Source organism: Aulonocara sp. 'chitande type north' Nkhata Bay, linkage group LG4, assembly GCF_057382095.1.
Source record: "Aulonocara sp. 'chitande type north' Nkhata Bay isolate Kocher_YH1m ecotype deep benthic linkage group LG4, A_spYH_male_GT1.1, whole genome shotgun sequence".
Classification (NCBI taxonomy): domain Eukaryota; kingdom Metazoa; phylum Chordata; class Actinopteri; order Cichliformes; family Cichlidae; genus Aulonocara; species Aulonocara sp. 'chitande type north' Nkhata Bay.
This window is the reverse complement of record NC_141347.1, coordinates 11296025-11312297: the sequence shown is the minus strand read 5'-3', so window position 1 is coordinate 11312297 and position 16273 is coordinate 11296025. Positions and strand designations below refer to the sequence as shown.

The window sequence follows — 16273 nt, the reverse complement described above, 5'->3', positions numbered from 1 at the left end:
CATGGAGTTTATATATTTCAGCTGCTCTTTTAAGGAGCTTAGAAAGAAAAGCATCTGGACTTTTCTTTCTAAGCGGATGAGAGGTGAAACGTCTTTAAGCAACTTAAAGACGTTTCACCTCTCATCCGAGAAGCTTCTTCAGTTCTAGGGTCAAATGGTGGAGAGTCACAGATTTAAGCCCTGTGGGAGTGTCCCCCCCGAGAGGGAGAAAGGACCCCCTAATGATCCTCTACCTAACCCCATGAGCCAAGGTGTGAAAATGGATGTAGGTCACAATCAGCCAAGGTTTGGGGTGAACTCACTGTAACCCCACCCTATCATGTGATTACCTGGACGTAGAACATTTTTCTAATGCATAACAATACACCTGAAGCAGCTTAGCCACCATCCTTATTTAAGTAAGACAATAACCAGACCATGTTACAGCACTAAAGAGTTTGGATGCCTAAACACCCACTGACTACCTCTGCTGCACTATGACATAAAAAGTCTTGATGCCCAATCATCCAGGTAAGTAAACCTCCAAAAGTTGATTCTGTTCAAGAGACTGAAGACTGAGACTGAGGAAATCACGTGGATGAGTGACGAAACGTTTTTCCCACTGAAAGTGCTACGTCCCGATGAACAGAATCAACGTTTGGAGATATGATGTATAAGTCCCACATCAAGCACGAAAGAGAAAATATTCTGCTTTCAAGCCTTAAGCTAACAGCTTCATCTGCTATCAAACGTTTTAAAGTGTTAGAAACAGTAAACATGCCCCTGTCATGACTTTTTATGAAACCTAAAGATGGCATCTTCAGTGTTAGTGTTTCATTTTTTGTCATTTTATTTGACATCCAGGCAGGAGATAAGAAGCTCGAAGAAAGATGGGTATTCATGACATTTACACAACCTTTTCCCCACTCCTGTCATGCTCAGTGGGAAGCTCAGAAGGTAGCAAGTTATGTAACTCTGGGAATCGGGGATCATCTGATCCTCTGCGTCTGAGCTTGGGTCAGCGCTACAAGGATCATTTACCCTTTCTACCCTAACAACAATCACATGGGTGAGAGCAACGTCAGGAGAAAATGGCCCGTGTGAATGTGGTGACTGACTAGTTCTCACCTCTCCCACCAGCATCTCATACACGAGCACCCCGAGGCCCCACCAGTCGACTGCCCTGGTGTACGATGTGTCTGTGAGCACCTCTGGGGCCAAAAACTCAGGAGTCCCACAGAATGTGCTGGTCCTGTCTCCATAACCCATGCCTCAGAAAAGAAAGAAACAAAGGGTGACCAACGTGTGAGGGTTGAGTCAGATTTAACCAAACAGAAGGGAACAGAGGATCAGTGTGATCAGCATATGATGAACACTCACCTTCTTTACAAAGCCCAAAGTCAGCTATTTTAACATAACCCTCAGTGTCCAGCAGCAGGTTGTCCAGTTTAAGATCCCTGATGGAAGAAAAGGAATCAGATTTATGTCGACTACTTCAAAGAGAAAGGAAACGCGTTACGTGTGGAATGCAAAGACGGAGGCGATACAAACACTCACCGATACACAATCTTGTGGTCATGAAGAAACTGAAGACCCAAGACCACACAGGCAGAGTAGAACCTGTTGTACAGACGACAGAAAGCAAGAGACGCAGAAGAAAAGTGTGAAGCAAGACTTCAGTCCCATTCCTCCAGGTGTATAAAGTCTGCGCACCGAGCCATTCATGAAACAATGAGTCACACTAAAGAGCTCGTTGAATTCAAGCTTCGGTTTGTCAGATTTCTTCCCGCCTACATATCCCACAATTAACCGTGTTATTGTAGAGTGGAAGCTTTTACGACCCACAGAAGCTCAGCCACAAAGGAGCCTACTACACAAAGTTGCAGTGCGTGAAAGTGACAGACGCTCTGATGACTCAAAAACTGCTTCAAACTTCCGTACACATTAACATCAGCGGCAAAACTGTGTGCCGGGAGCTTCATGGCATGGTTTCCATGGCCGAGCAGCTCCTGTAGATATGTGTAGGTATACATGCACGACAAAGCAGAACTCACACAGCACGTTGCTCAGAAAAGACGTCTGCATGTATGTGCATCATGAGGTCTCCTCCTGCCGTGTACTCCATGACAAAACACACATGTTCTGGCGTCTGGAAGCATGCAAACAGGTTGACCAGGAAGGGATGGTGGGAGCCGTTGACGATCTCAAAGATCCGCTTCTCACACATCAGACTGGAGACGGACAGACAGAGGAAAGGGGGAGGGACGGGGAAGGAAGGGGGATGCACATGAGACAATCATTGTGTAATTATGAGGTGAATGAGCTCTTGTCGTGCAGCAGAGATGTGGTTAAGGTGGTAAAGCACAGCTACCTCTCCACTTCATCACGCGCGACGATGTCTCCTTTCTTCAGGGCTTTGATGGCGTACTGGCTGCCTGTTTTTTTGTACTCCGATAGCAGCACCTGAAGAGTCCAACAAAAGCTTTCGTTAATCACTTCAGAGTTTTTGTTGAGTAACTCTCTGCTAATGGAAATTAACTGGAAAAAAGTAACAGAAGGCAGGTGTAATTCTGTAATTTTGTCTCTGTGATCAAAAAGCATATCTAATAAAGAACTCAGTACTCTCCCTCCTACCCAACCTGCCTCAGCCTGAAACCTAAAGCATTTTTCTTTTCAATAAATATGAACTTGGAGCAACCCTGCATTTATCCGGGAGGTATTTTTGCAGTAAGTGTGAGTATTTAGGGAAGTATGTTAAAATAGCCTGTATTTGTATAGCGCTTTGGTGGTGGTGGTTTATTTGGTTGATCGCAGCTCTTTATGTGTTCCTTGGGCTTCTTTCGACAGTATGAATGGACAAATTTGAGCTTTATCAGTATTTTCTGACAAGAATATCTTTGTACTCTGCAACTAAATTTGGAACGGCCTTGAACTATGTCCAGGCTGGCTGAGGAAATGCCAAAATGTTTTATCTTACAGACACATGAAACATAAACAGATTTCACTGACAATTCTTATGGGTAGTTATTTATTTACTAGTTTATATTCTCCCCGACTCAGCTCAGATTAGCAGGTAATTTTGTTTGTGGCTCCAAACACCTGTTGCCAATAAGGAAGTTACAAAGTGCCCCCTGGTGGACAAATAATGCAAAGTCAACACTCGTAAAACGGTTAAAGGGTGCTTCCCCCCATCTCTTCTATCATTTTTAAATGTTCATTTATCTGCTGTAATAAATGAAAACGTTCTCAGCTATTTACATCAACAGATCTTAGTTATTATAGATACAGATATATAGATGTATATAGCTAAGATCAGCTGATATACTGGTTAAGATTAGTAGATATGATCTGCCACTCACAAGTCGGTTGGATTCTGTGAAAAAGCCTAGAATTCAAAGCTCATAGGGGGTGTAATACTGAGATCTAATACCAAATGTATGATGGAAAGAATAAAACTGTTCAGTGTGCACGTTTCATCAATCAAACAGTTATTTCACATGCCCACTTGAATGAGGCCCACAGAGCTAAAACAGGCTAAAATGCTCCATGGAGCTGCATGGAGCTTGTGTTTACTGACAGGCTGCTAATATTAAAATACTTATTTACACAACAGATGTGTATTTTATCATTTTGAAAATGAAACACAGTACCTTCCCGAAGTGGCCCCTGCCGAGAACAGCGATCAGCTTGAAGTCCTGCAGGGAAAGAGGTCCTTTGCTGGGCCTGAGAGAGGGAAATTACTATTATACAGCAAATGCAATAAATGTCTTTCATAACGTTCAACAAAATCTGTTACATACACCAGAAACTCGCTTTTTTGTTCTGCGTTTTAGCGTCTAACACAGTAAAGCATGTCTTATTCTGGGGTGACATATGCAGTAATCCATATTAATGATGACTCAGCGTTAAAATCAGGTGTTAAAAAAAAGAGGTTACGAAATATGGCCATATTGTGTGAGGGGGTGTCTTCCTGGTGTCATGCTGTGCTGGCAATATTGCAAAAGACATGCTCAGGTGTGGGTTCAAGTGTGTGTGTGTGTGTGTGTGTGTGTGTGTGTGTGTGTGTGTGTGTGTGAGACAGAGAGAGATAAGGATCTTTGTCTATTTCTGCACCTGCTTAAAGAGTTGTGGGATTGTGATCTGATTGGCGTCTCCTGAACAGGGACTTCTGGTTTGGACGGAGGCTCAATGACCGGCGTCTGTTCCTGTGATAACAGGGGAGGGGAAATGTGAAACACCAGCATACTGAATGACAAGAGACACAGGGGGGAGATAATACCAATAAGGGAATACAGCAAAAAGAGGGCAAAATGATGGAGAACATCTGTAGAAGCAGACAATCAGTCAGTGATGCTCATCGAGCCGGATGGTCAGATCCCCCTGTTGGCCGACAGCCTCGCTCCTCCCCTCTCCCCTGTCTTCCTCGCTCCCCTCTCACTGCTAATTAGTTGTCTAAAAACATCAGAGTAATTAATCTCATAATACTTCAACCCCGCTGAACACACCATCTGCCACGGGCCCCTCTGGGTCTCTCTCTGCTTGTCTAAATCTGTCTGTCTTCCTCCCTGGCCTCTTATATTTAAAGTCACACTAGCTCTGCTGGTATACAGTGTACTGACAAGCCATGTTGCATAAAGTGTATAATTTGGAATATTACATTTAGAATGCAAGGAATGAAATCACCAAATTAAAGCTTATATTTGAAAAGATGATATTTTGTCTCCTTGTTTAGTTCCTGTAATAATGTAATATTATTTTAAGGGATCATGGTGCTTTAGTAAAGACCCTACAATAAGACAGAGAAAACTCAGACGACACCCTATGAGCAAGCACTTGGTGACAGTGGGAAGGAAAAATCCCTTTTAACAGGAAGAACAGGAAGGGTGTTCCCATGATGCATTGAGTATTTCTTCTTCAGTCACCTTTCTCACTCACTATGTGTTAATAGACCTCTCTGCACTGAATCATACTTCTTATTAACCTCTGTCTCTCTTCCACAGCATGTCTTTATCCTGTTTTCCTTCTCTCACCCCAACCGTTCCCAGCAGCCGTCCCTCCCCTCCGTGATCCTGGTTCTGCCGGAGGTTTCTTCTTTTCCTTCCCACTGTCACCAAAGTGCTTGCTCATAGGGGGCCATATGATTGTTGGGTTTTTCTCTCTATGTATTATTGTAGGGTCTAGCCTACAAGATAAAGCGCCTCAGGATGACTGATGTTGTAATTTAGCGCTGTATAAATTAAATTAAATTTCTTTCACATGCTAAAATAACAGAAAAAGGTCTGGTAGCTCGTTGCCCAGACAGTCTTGTATTTTTAATAATGTCCCTTTTTTCTACAGTAGAACATTTCTACAGTAGATACAGCAGATACTGGAAAAAGAGGAAAGTTTTTGTCATTTAATTTTTAATCTACTCCGTATTTACTTTGGTATTTCATGAATGGTCGTGGAGGAGATCTTAATCAATAGAAAAAGCTGCAAACTATAAATATATAGTTAAAAGTTCAAAATCTATGCACTCCTTTACTTTTTCCAAATCTTTCCAGTGGGCCGGATTAGAATCTCTGCCGGTCCAATTCTGTCCCCCGGGCCTTATGTTTGACATTAGCCTATTCACTTATGTGATGCAATTTTAAATAAATTAAATGATTTAATGTCTCTGGATTTAAACCAGAATAAACTGTGTATTTTTGATAATCGTCATAATCTTTAAAGCAGTTCCTGAAAATTCTTTTCCTTGTATTCTTACTAAACTGCATTGTTTTTAATAATAACTGTTTCCCTTTCATAAGTAAGTGAAAATGAAATAAGTTTAATTTTCAGGCTCAGTTGGTTCTTTGCTTCGCTGTCACAGCTCCTCTATTTTCCACCTCTCTATTCTTCACTCCCACACTATCACCCTCTGCAGACTGTGTTCTTCACACTGGGAAAATCACACAGATTTGGACTTGATCAAATTAAAGCTCCCCTCCATCCAATTATGTCTCATTAAAGCTGTCTCCCTGAGATTTCAGTTCTCCATTTGGCTAATTATTCATTCTTTCTGTTTCTGTCTCCGCTCAGGCCCCGGCTAGGCCGGTCTTAGATTTCACTGCAGCCCACAGGAAGGCAGCCTGTATGACAGGGAGCACTGTTTTCAAGACAGAGGCTGCAGGTAGGAAAACAGGAAAATGGTAACGTGATAGTATAAAGATGCCCATCTTTTCCCCCAAGAGAATCTCTGCATCTCACTCACCACGGGAGCAGGTGAGTCCACTACATCTGTCTTGACTTCAGGTTTTACCAGATGGTCAGTTTCCAGGTTTAGCTTCTCCACTGAGATTTCCCTGCAGAGTGCACAAAATAAAGAAAAAAGAAATCAAACTTTGTGGAGGCACAAATAAAAGCATTACCGTATTTTCTGCACTATAACCGCACTTAAAATTCTTTAACTTTCACAAAAATCGACAGTGTGCCTTATGTATGAATTCTGGTTGCGCTTACTGACGTCGGACCGATTTTATGTGGTACACGGCGCTCAAAAATCTGTCAAAAAATGTTTTAGCAGGACTTTGGTAAGCTATGAAGCTGCACCGCTTGATGGATTGTCGGAGCATTACGGCCACCGTAGTCAGGAGCCTCGCGGAGTAATCTGGGTCCAAAACTCCATCCGTTTCAGGTCCCAAAGTCAAATGAACACTGCGGCATCACTGAGAGTTAAAAACTGTCTAAATTCTTTCATCTTTAATAAAATCATCAGCGTTGCTGCTTTACCAGGTGTAACAATTAAGTTTAACATCCAGGCAGCCATGAAAACAGATGAACGCTAACTTTTTTCCACTCAATGAAAGCTCATGTGAGGTTTCCCGATGGTTAGGGACAAATGCAATCGCATAGCAGGATGCTGTAAACGGACCAAACTTCAGTCAGGAGAACAACTGAGATAATCCATCCACAATACTGCAACAACATGGGAATAGAGCAGCTGCGAGAAAATTCAACATTAATGAGTCAATGGTACGGAAGTGGAGGAAGCAAGAAGAAGAGTTGAGTAAAGTTTGACTTATCTGACTGTTTTGTTTTGCTTAATGCGCCTTATAATCCGGTGTGCCTTATGTATGAAAACAGACCCGTTCATCGACAGTGCGCCTTATAATCCGAAAAATACGGTATTTACTTTCTGGTAAAAAATGAAAATGAATACACCGCCAACAATAAACTCAACTTCAAGAATACCCGCTCAGGTGTAACTCACGCTGTCTAAATGATGCAATAATAACAATAATAATAATGACAATATAAAAATATAAATAATGGCAGACATTAAAAAGTTCTTTAAAGCTACATAAGATCCACCACCCATTAGCAACTGATCCAAAGTGGTCAGATATTGATTCCTTTAATCAGCTCTACACTGATCAATGACCACGACTTAAAATAAACATATCCTAAATTAATAACTGAAATGCATTAAGGCATACCATATGCATTTCAGTCCACCTGCAGACACATTAGTTACATACCCTGCACTGGTTGTGAGCGGGCTGCTTGTGAAACTGGGCGCGCTGCTTCCGCTCGGGATGACGTTCCTCAGCAGGCGGACCCAGGTAGCGATGTCCACGTTCATCTGACGGGCCCGCAGGAAAGCTTTACCTAAACGTACACATTGCCAAATGTGAAAAAGAAACTCTTCAGCTTCAGCTCAGCTGTCAAATGACGTGACTCTATTGCATGTGACTTTTTCATGTGAGTTTTTTTTTCTTAATTTTTTACTGCTTTTAACTTGTACTTTCTGCTGTGATAAAAAAAAAAAGATCCCACATGTGGGACTAAAAGAGGTTTATCTTACCTTATCTTTAGAATGTGCGTCTCGTAAATTAAACAGATGATATTATTTCAACTCCTGTGGTTTTATAAACAAAACTTCACATGCAGCAGGCTTGAAGCGAGTAAAATAATATCTTAATTTAGAATAACTGATGTATGTATCATTCAGCAATTCAGTTTATTTATACAGCACCAAATCACAACAACAACCACCTGAAGGTGCTTTGTAGTGTAAAGTAAAGACCCAACAATGATAAAGAGAAAACCCCAAGAAAGCCCAAACGAAGGAAAACTCCCTTTTAACAGGAAGAAACCTCCAGCTGAACCAGGCTCAGGAAAGACTTTGCTGCGACCACAGGGACACAAAGGAGCTAGAGTTGCTCACCTTGCAAATAGTGGCCGATCCACTTTACCCACTAAGCTATACCAAATAATTTTTTAAGACACGCATCCCTTTTCCTTTTAACCCAACGACATCTGAATGTGTGAATGTGCAACCCGCTCAGACCTAACAACATGCAGTAATGATCACTTTCAACATGGCACAAGTGAGAAAGTCACTCAGAGTCACTGAGGGGAAATTACAGTTGTGCACTTGTCTCTCCGACATGCTGAGTTGTCAGCTTAGCTAACAATAACTTTTTAAACAGGGGAAAAACCTGCCATGTGACACACTCACTTTAAGCCTCCGACTAATCTGACAACATGCTCAAAGTTTTCCTCTTTGTGTTCAAAAAGGCTTTTGAACTAAAAAAAAAAAATTCAGAGAGAGCAAAACAGACAGTTTAAAGTTTTTGTTGGAGGTACATACAGACCTCTCCAAAACCTCCTCTCATGCTCATGTCAAATTTTGAAGCATAAAATCTTCACCACTGCTCACCAGTGCTGGCAATAATCCCAGTTAACACTAATAGGAGCTGCTTCAGGAAGCTTTTTGTTGCGCATTTGTTACAATTCTGCAGCATCAGATGACAGAAACCTCTCATTATCTTCTCCAGAGTGAAAGGGCTGCACACATTTGCATGCAACGCAGAAAAACATTATTAACTAGAAAAATTTGCATTTCCTGCGAAAATGCTGTGTGGATGCCTTAACGCTGAAGATGTCTGCAGAAAAAAGCTGAAAAAGTTGAAAAAAAAGGTTGCCCTGAGCAGGATTCAAACCTGGCCCTCCTGGTCTAAGGGCAGCTATTTAGCTCACTGAGCCAAAGTCATTCTCACAAAGAAGAGGTGGAGAGATTGACAATTGTCCTGAAATGAGCAGAAGCTGCTGAGAATTGTGCTGATAAGAGGTGGAAAGGCTGAAAATGTTTCAGAAGAGGTGAATAAGCAGAATTTGGGCAGAAAAGAGGTGAAAACTCTGAAAATTTTGCTGAAAAGAGTTCAATCAGCAGAATTTCTTCTGAAAAGAGTTCAATCAGAAGAATTTTGCTGAAAAGAGTTTTTTTCTGAAAACAGCAGAAAAAACTGAAAATTTTGCTGAAAAGAGTTGAATGAGCAGAATTTGTGCTGAAAAGAGGTTTTTGCTGAAAACAGCTGAAAAAGCTGGTATTTGTGCTGAAAAGTGGTGAAAAAAACGAAAATTGTGTTGAAAAGGGGTGAAAAAGCTTAAATTTGTGTTGAAAAGAGTTAACAAAGTTTAACTGTTGACTGAAAGAAATGTTGCCATAAGCGGGATTTGAACCCAGGCCTCCCAGTCTGAGAACGGACGCTTATCTCACTGAGCTAAAACACAACTCAGTCCAGCATGCAAAATCAGTGAGGCCATTGATAATGTGTTCCATTCATTTCAATGGTCAAAAGTCATAACAAACATCAGCAGAAATAGCAGAATATTTTAAAGTTTAAACATAGTATTTCTGCTAAAACTTAGCATTTAAACTAAATAATATTTTTTTTCCTGCCAAATCATAGCATTTGTGCTGGAACACAGAATATTCTGCCAAATCCTACAATTTGTGCTAAAACATTATTTATGATTTAGTAGAAACACTGGGACTTGGTAGAAATACTATGATTTACATGAAATACTTTGACTTAGCAGAAGTACTACAATCTAGGAAAAAAGTACTACAGCATAGCAGAAATTCTATCATTGAGCAGAATTACTAGGATTTAGAAGAAATACTAAGATTTGGCACAAACACTGATGTGGCTCAAGAACCTTTATTGTGCAGTTATACTATGATTTGGAAGAAATACTATGCTTTGACACAAATACTATGATTTGGAAGAAATACTATGTTTTAGCACAAATACTATGATTTGGCTCAAATACTATGATTTACCAGTAATACTATGTTTTGGAACAAATACTACACTTTGTCACAAATACTATAATTGAGTACAAGTACTATAAGTTTACAGAAATACTATGATTTAGCAGAAATGCAGTGTTTTTGCAGAAACACTGTAATTTCGCTTAAATAGTATGAAATAGCAGTAATACTATGATTTGGCAGAAATACTACTTTTTAGCACAAATACTATTGTACAGAATGGTGTACGTCAGTTTAATGCTGGGTGGTGCTGCAATAGTAACTATCCTCGGTCAGAAGGAGAGGCTGACATCCAGGGATTAGATTACCACAGGTGGAGTTTATTGCGGTCAGATGGATGGTACAGGGAGGTATGGCATACAGTAGGAGGATGTGGAGAGGTGATATGGTGTGGTTTCTATGATTAAGAACAGGGTATGCATTACAACATGCATACAGATTAAAGATTAAGAAAACTGGCAACAAATTCCTCCACTACAAATCAGTCTGATACCACTTTTTACAGGGTTCCCGTTTACTAAGGCACTACCCAAAAGGCGCCACAAGAGGGCACTCCAACACAAGAGATGACCTATTTACACTGATGCACTTAGTAAACAGCCCCTACTTAGCCACTACATAATACAGTGATAATACAGTATTCAAATTCACACAAATACTATGATTTGGCAGAAATACTATGACTGGGTAGTAATACTATAACATAACAGATTTCCTAAAAAAAACTATGAAATTGCAGTAATTCTATGACTTGGCAGAGATACTACGTTTTAGCACAAATACTATAACAACGCAGAAATACTATGACTTAGTAGTAATACTATAACATAACAGTTCAATGTTCTTGCACAAATACCACAATATGGCAGAAATACTATGTTTTAGCACAAATACTGTGATTTGGTATAAATACTATGATTTGGCACACATACTATATTCCGCAGATACACTATAACATAACAGATATTCTAAAACTTAGTAGTAATACTATAACATAACAGAATTATTATTTGGGCACAAATACCACGATTTGGCAAAAATGCCATGATTCAGCACAAATATGATGACATGGCAAAAATACTATGATTGGGTACAAATACTATGATTTGGCACAAGTACTATGATTTAGTACAAATACTATGATTTGGCAGAAATACTCTGATTTAGCAGACGTACTATCTTTTGGTAGAAATTCCTGCTAAAAGGTAGTATTTCTGCGTTTTAGCAGAAATACTGTAATTTGGCATAAATACTATGATTTGGCATAAATACTATGCCTTAGTAGTAATACTATAACATAAGAGATATACTATGGTTTTGCAGACATACTATGTTTTTGCACAAATACCATGATTTGGCACAAATGCTGTGATTTAGCAGAAATACTATGATTGGGTTCAAATACTATGATTTGGCAATAATACTGCGTTTTAACAACAACTACTGAGATTTGATTGAAATACTATGATTTAGAAGAAATACTATGACTCCATACAAATACGATGCTTTGGCACAAATACTATGATTTGGCAGAAATACTATGACTTAGTAGTAATACTATAACATAACAGATTTCCTAAAAAAAACTATGAAATTGCAGTAATTCTATGACTTGGCAGAGATACTACGTTTTAGCACAAATACTATAACAACGCAGAAATACTATGACTTAGTAGTAATACTATAACATAACAGTTCAATGTTCTTGCACAAATACCACAATATGGCAGAAATACTATGTTTTAGCACAAATACTATGATTTGGCACACATACTATATTCCGCAGATACACTATAACATAACAGATATTCTACGACTTAGTAGTAATACTATAACATAACAGAATTATTAATTGGGCACAAATACCACGATTTGGCAAAAATACTATGATTGGGTACAAATACTATGATTTGGCAATAATACTGCATTTTAACACAACTACTGAGATTTGATTGAAATACTATGATTTAGAAGAAATACTATTACTCCATACAAATACGATGCTTTGGGAGAAATACTATGTTTTGGTTCCAATACTATGATGTGCAACAAATACTATGATTTGGCACAAGTACTATGATTTAGTACAAATACTATGATTTGGCAGAAATACTATGCCTTAGTAGTAATACTATAACATAAGAGATATACTATGGTTTTGCAGACATACTATGTTTTTGCACAAATACCATGATTTGGAACAAATGCTATGATTTAGCAGAAATACTAAGATTGGGTACAAATACTATGATTTGGCAATAATACTGCGTTTTAACAACAACTACTGAGATTTGATTGAAATACTATGACTCCATACAAATACGATGCTTTGGCACAAATACTATGATTTGGCAGAAATACTATGACTTAGTAGTAATACTATAACATAACAGATTTCCTAAAAAAAAACTATGAAATTGCAGTAATTCTATGGCTTGGCAGAGATACTACGTTTTAGCACAAATACTATAACAACGCAGAAATACTATGACTTAGTAGTAATACTATAACATAACAGTTCAATGTTCTTGCACAAATACCACAATATGGCAGAAATACTATGTTTTAGCACAGATACTGTAATTTGGTATAAATACTATGATTTGGCACACATACTATATTTCGCAGATACACTATAACATAACAGATATTCTACGACTTAGTAGTAATACTATAACATAACAGAATTATTAATTGGGCACAAATACCACGATTTGGCAAAAATACTATGATTGGGTACAAATACTATGATTTGGCAATAATACTGCATTTTAACAAAACTACTGAGATTTAATTGAAATACTATGATTTAGAAGGAATACTATGACTCCATACAAATACAATGCTTTGGAACAAATACTATGATTTGGCACAAGTACTATCATTCAGTACAAATACTATGATTGGGCAGAAGTACTATGTTTCAGTACAAATACTATGATTTGGCAGGAATACTCTGATTTAGCAGAAATACTATGTTTTAACATAAATACTGTCTTTTGGCAGAAATTCCTGCTAAAAAGGACTATTTCTGCTTTTTAGCAGAAATACTGTAATTTGGCATAAATACTATAATTTGGGATAAATACTATGATTTGGCACATATAATATATTCAGCACATATATTATAAAATAACAGAAATATTATGATTTGGCCTCAAAACCATGATTTTGCACAAATACCATGATTCTGCAAATATACTATGATTTAGCAAAAATACTATGATTTAGCAGAAGTACTGAGATGTAGCAGAAGTACTTTGTTTTAGCAGAAATACTATGATTGAGGAGTAATACTTAAACATAGGAGAAATATTGATACACAGACACACATACACAGACAGTAAAGGGAAGAGGAGCTGTGGAGAGTCTGGGCTTGGTATATGTAGGTCAGTTAAATTAGCTGCACCTGCTGTAGTCAGCCCTTACACACACAGACACAGACACAGAGAGAGGTGTGAGTTTTCTTCAGTGTATTTCTGACATTCAGGATTCCACTCGAACAAATGGCCATAATTTCCTAACCGTAGAGGCTAGAACGGTCATTCAGGCATCGTTTTATTCAGAAGAGATGGGGGAATCTTCAGGTCTTCATAATTCAGAGATAAAACACAAATTATTAAAGATATATGACTTGTAATACACTGTAACTGAGTAGAGGCGAAGCAAAAACTGCCTTGACTTGCGCTCAAACAACCTTTGGTAACTCTAAATCTATATGGAGCATCAAAATCATTCTTTCACCATAAGAAACAGCAGGCTTTGGTGAACAGTTATGGAAATTTTCAGGGCTCTGTGGAAATCCATCAAAAAGATATGACGAGAGAAAAAAGTGCCTCATTTCCAGTGTTTGAAATCTGATGAAATCTGAGCGAGGGACAAATTTCCTACCCTCAAACAAGTCCAACTCATTTCAGAACGGTAATAGGTGAGAAAGAAATTCTTGAATTGTGAGCGTCAGGAGTGTCTGAACATATACGGGGACAAGCCTCATGTCTTAACTTTGCTTCGTTAAGGAGATATGACAATTTGAAAATGCCTCTCATTAGAGAAATCCAGCGGTGATTTTGAACAAACTCTCCATTGAGTTTATATGGAGAGTTTTCTGACTTTGTGTTACTCTGAGGAGATTTGCAAAGTCCCACAACAATGATAGGGACATTTTCTGAAAGCCAGCAAAAATACCTACGTTTTGATGTATAATTTGTGGGGCTTGAGTGGAAATTGAGCGAGTAGCAAGAAGTTGTTTGGACATGAAGAGAAAATTCAAACAGTTTCACTGTCCCCTCTGAGTTAATTGCATAGCAACCATAGCAACGCATGTATTTTCTGAAAAATCACAATTTTGCAACTGAAAACTCAAAGAGGGATAAGATTAAAACGGTAGAAGATCTGAAAAAGCTGAATCATACAGGAATAGCCAAATCATTTGAGAACATTTTAAAGTTTGAATGGAGTTTCTAGGTGAAAGTATGAGGCAGTAGTTAAGTTTCAAAGACAAGAAAGTTTTAGCAGAATTGTAGAAGTTTCCCATTCATTTCAATGGGACAAATTAAAGGAAAAAAGTGTAATATTTTAAAAAGTATAATAGTAATAAACACCAAAAGTCATAGCCGGCATTAGCAGAAAGAGCAGAACAGTTTAGAGTTTGAACGGTGAAAATAGCATAAAAATTGTGGAAGTAGATCCACGGCGAAAAGTGTACGGAAACACCCGGAATAATAAAGAATAAAGAGAAACAGGAACTCAATAGTGTGGATGCCCATTGAGGGCATCCACACAATTACCAAAAATTAATTATCCCCGACTTGCTGACAATGTCTAACAGCAAATGACACCAAGATCTTTACTTCACAAAGATGATCTCTAACCTTTTTTATTTTGCCAAGACAGTTATGGATGTATCCCTATAACCTCTCTAATTATTAAGGCAGCTCCAAAAAACAGCTGCAGTTAAGAAAACTCTGACCTCGTGCATTATGCATCACTTGGTGTACTTTCCATCAGTGTGTTCTGAGTACGTCTGAATGAAGCCGTGAGGAGCAATCATGCAAAACGGGTCCATGTCTGAATGACAGATCGCAGTCACAGACTGATAAAGCCAGCGGTGGTGACTTAACACACACACGCTTCTCATTCTTTTGTTCACTGGTGGATTCAAGTCTCTTTTTCCACAAGTAGATGGCGCTGCAGAGCACGTACACGTTTGATCCGCTTGTCAAAAAAAATGTGAAACAAGAAAAGCAGCAAGCTGGGAAAAAGATTTTAAAGTCCAAACATGGATATAAAAAGGTTGTGTGTGAACACTGGAGCATACCGTGCTGCTTAGAAAAGACTTTCTTCTGCCTCTGGAGTCTTCGGCCTCTCTCTATGACTGGATTGAAGAAGGTCACCTGAAACATGCACAGTTACACGTTACAACTCTAGTCTGCGCCTGAGGTAAAAAAAACACAGCGACTGTGTTTTTTAGGTACTTTTGTGTTTTAGTGTTTGCAGGCAAATATGAATGATGAGGAGGTTCTGATGAGACTAAAAGGGAGCTGTAATGTTCACGCATGTGTCTGCCCAGTACCTCAGCCAGCAGCAGCCCCTGTGGCTCCAGTTCCAGCTGGACTTGATGTCTTTGGTTGTCCAGGAAATCCTCCAGCTTCAGGTACTTCAGAGCACACAGGGAGCGATAATCTCTCCAGTACACAGCGATCTCCATCTCCCTGGACTAATCACAAAACACGAACATTCGATTGCTTCGATACATTAAAAAAAAACAAGTCCGCAGTTCTGCTTCAGGGAAACCGTAAGAAACAGGATCTAAGCTCATGCTTGGTTATCGCTATAGGAACGACATTTGCAGCTCAGTGACAGTGTAAACATTTAACAGGCAGTTTCTTCATCGTGGTTGTGCACTGTGAATTTGCTCCCAGATTCAGGCTGTCAATGCAGAACAACACAATCTTCTTCACTATCTTCCTAACGCCCCTCTGCTCGCCAGATTTGCCTTTCTGTGACTTGGACAACTCCCTCCTCCCCACCAGAATGTAAATCTGGTTGAATGATCATAATTTTGACACACTGGAGGAGATCCAGTGGGCGTTACAGAGGCACAAGGACGAAGAGGGCAAGACTTCCAGGGAGAGATTTATATATAGCAGCTGTGCTGGAAATCGTCCAGTAGTGCACTAGAACAGCGGCCCCCAACCTTTTTTGCGCCACGGA

At 39.1% G+C, this 16273-nt stretch overlaps 1 protein-coding gene across 4 annotated transcripts in view; it reads right to left on the bottom strand.

The window, feature by feature from the left end:
• pkn1b (protein kinase N1b) overlaps positions 1-16273 on the bottom strand; it is a 49221-nt gene that overhangs the window by 1141 nt on the left and 31807 nt on the right. For all 4 annotated transcript variants that reach the window (XM_086288386.1, XM_086288385.1, XM_086288384.1 and 1 more), the window contains 11 exons: positions 15633-15776; positions 15378-15453; positions 7479-7608; positions 6212-6302; positions 4093-4184; positions 3630-3702; positions 2351-2442; positions 2034-2210; positions 1537-1599; positions 1360-1436; positions 1108-1250 (listed from right to left, as the gene is read on the bottom strand). In XM_086288386.1, coding sequence (XP_086144512.1) covers positions 1108-1250; positions 1360-1436; positions 1537-1599; positions 2034-2210; positions 2351-2442; positions 3630-3702; positions 4093-4184; positions 6212-6302; positions 7479-7608; positions 15378-15453; positions 15633-15776 — 1158 coding nt within the window. The remainder of the gene's footprint in view (positions 1-1107; positions 1251-1359; positions 1437-1536; positions 1600-2033; positions 2211-2350; positions 2443-3629; positions 3703-4092; positions 4185-6211; positions 6303-7478; positions 7609-15377; positions 15454-15632; positions 15777-16273) is intronic.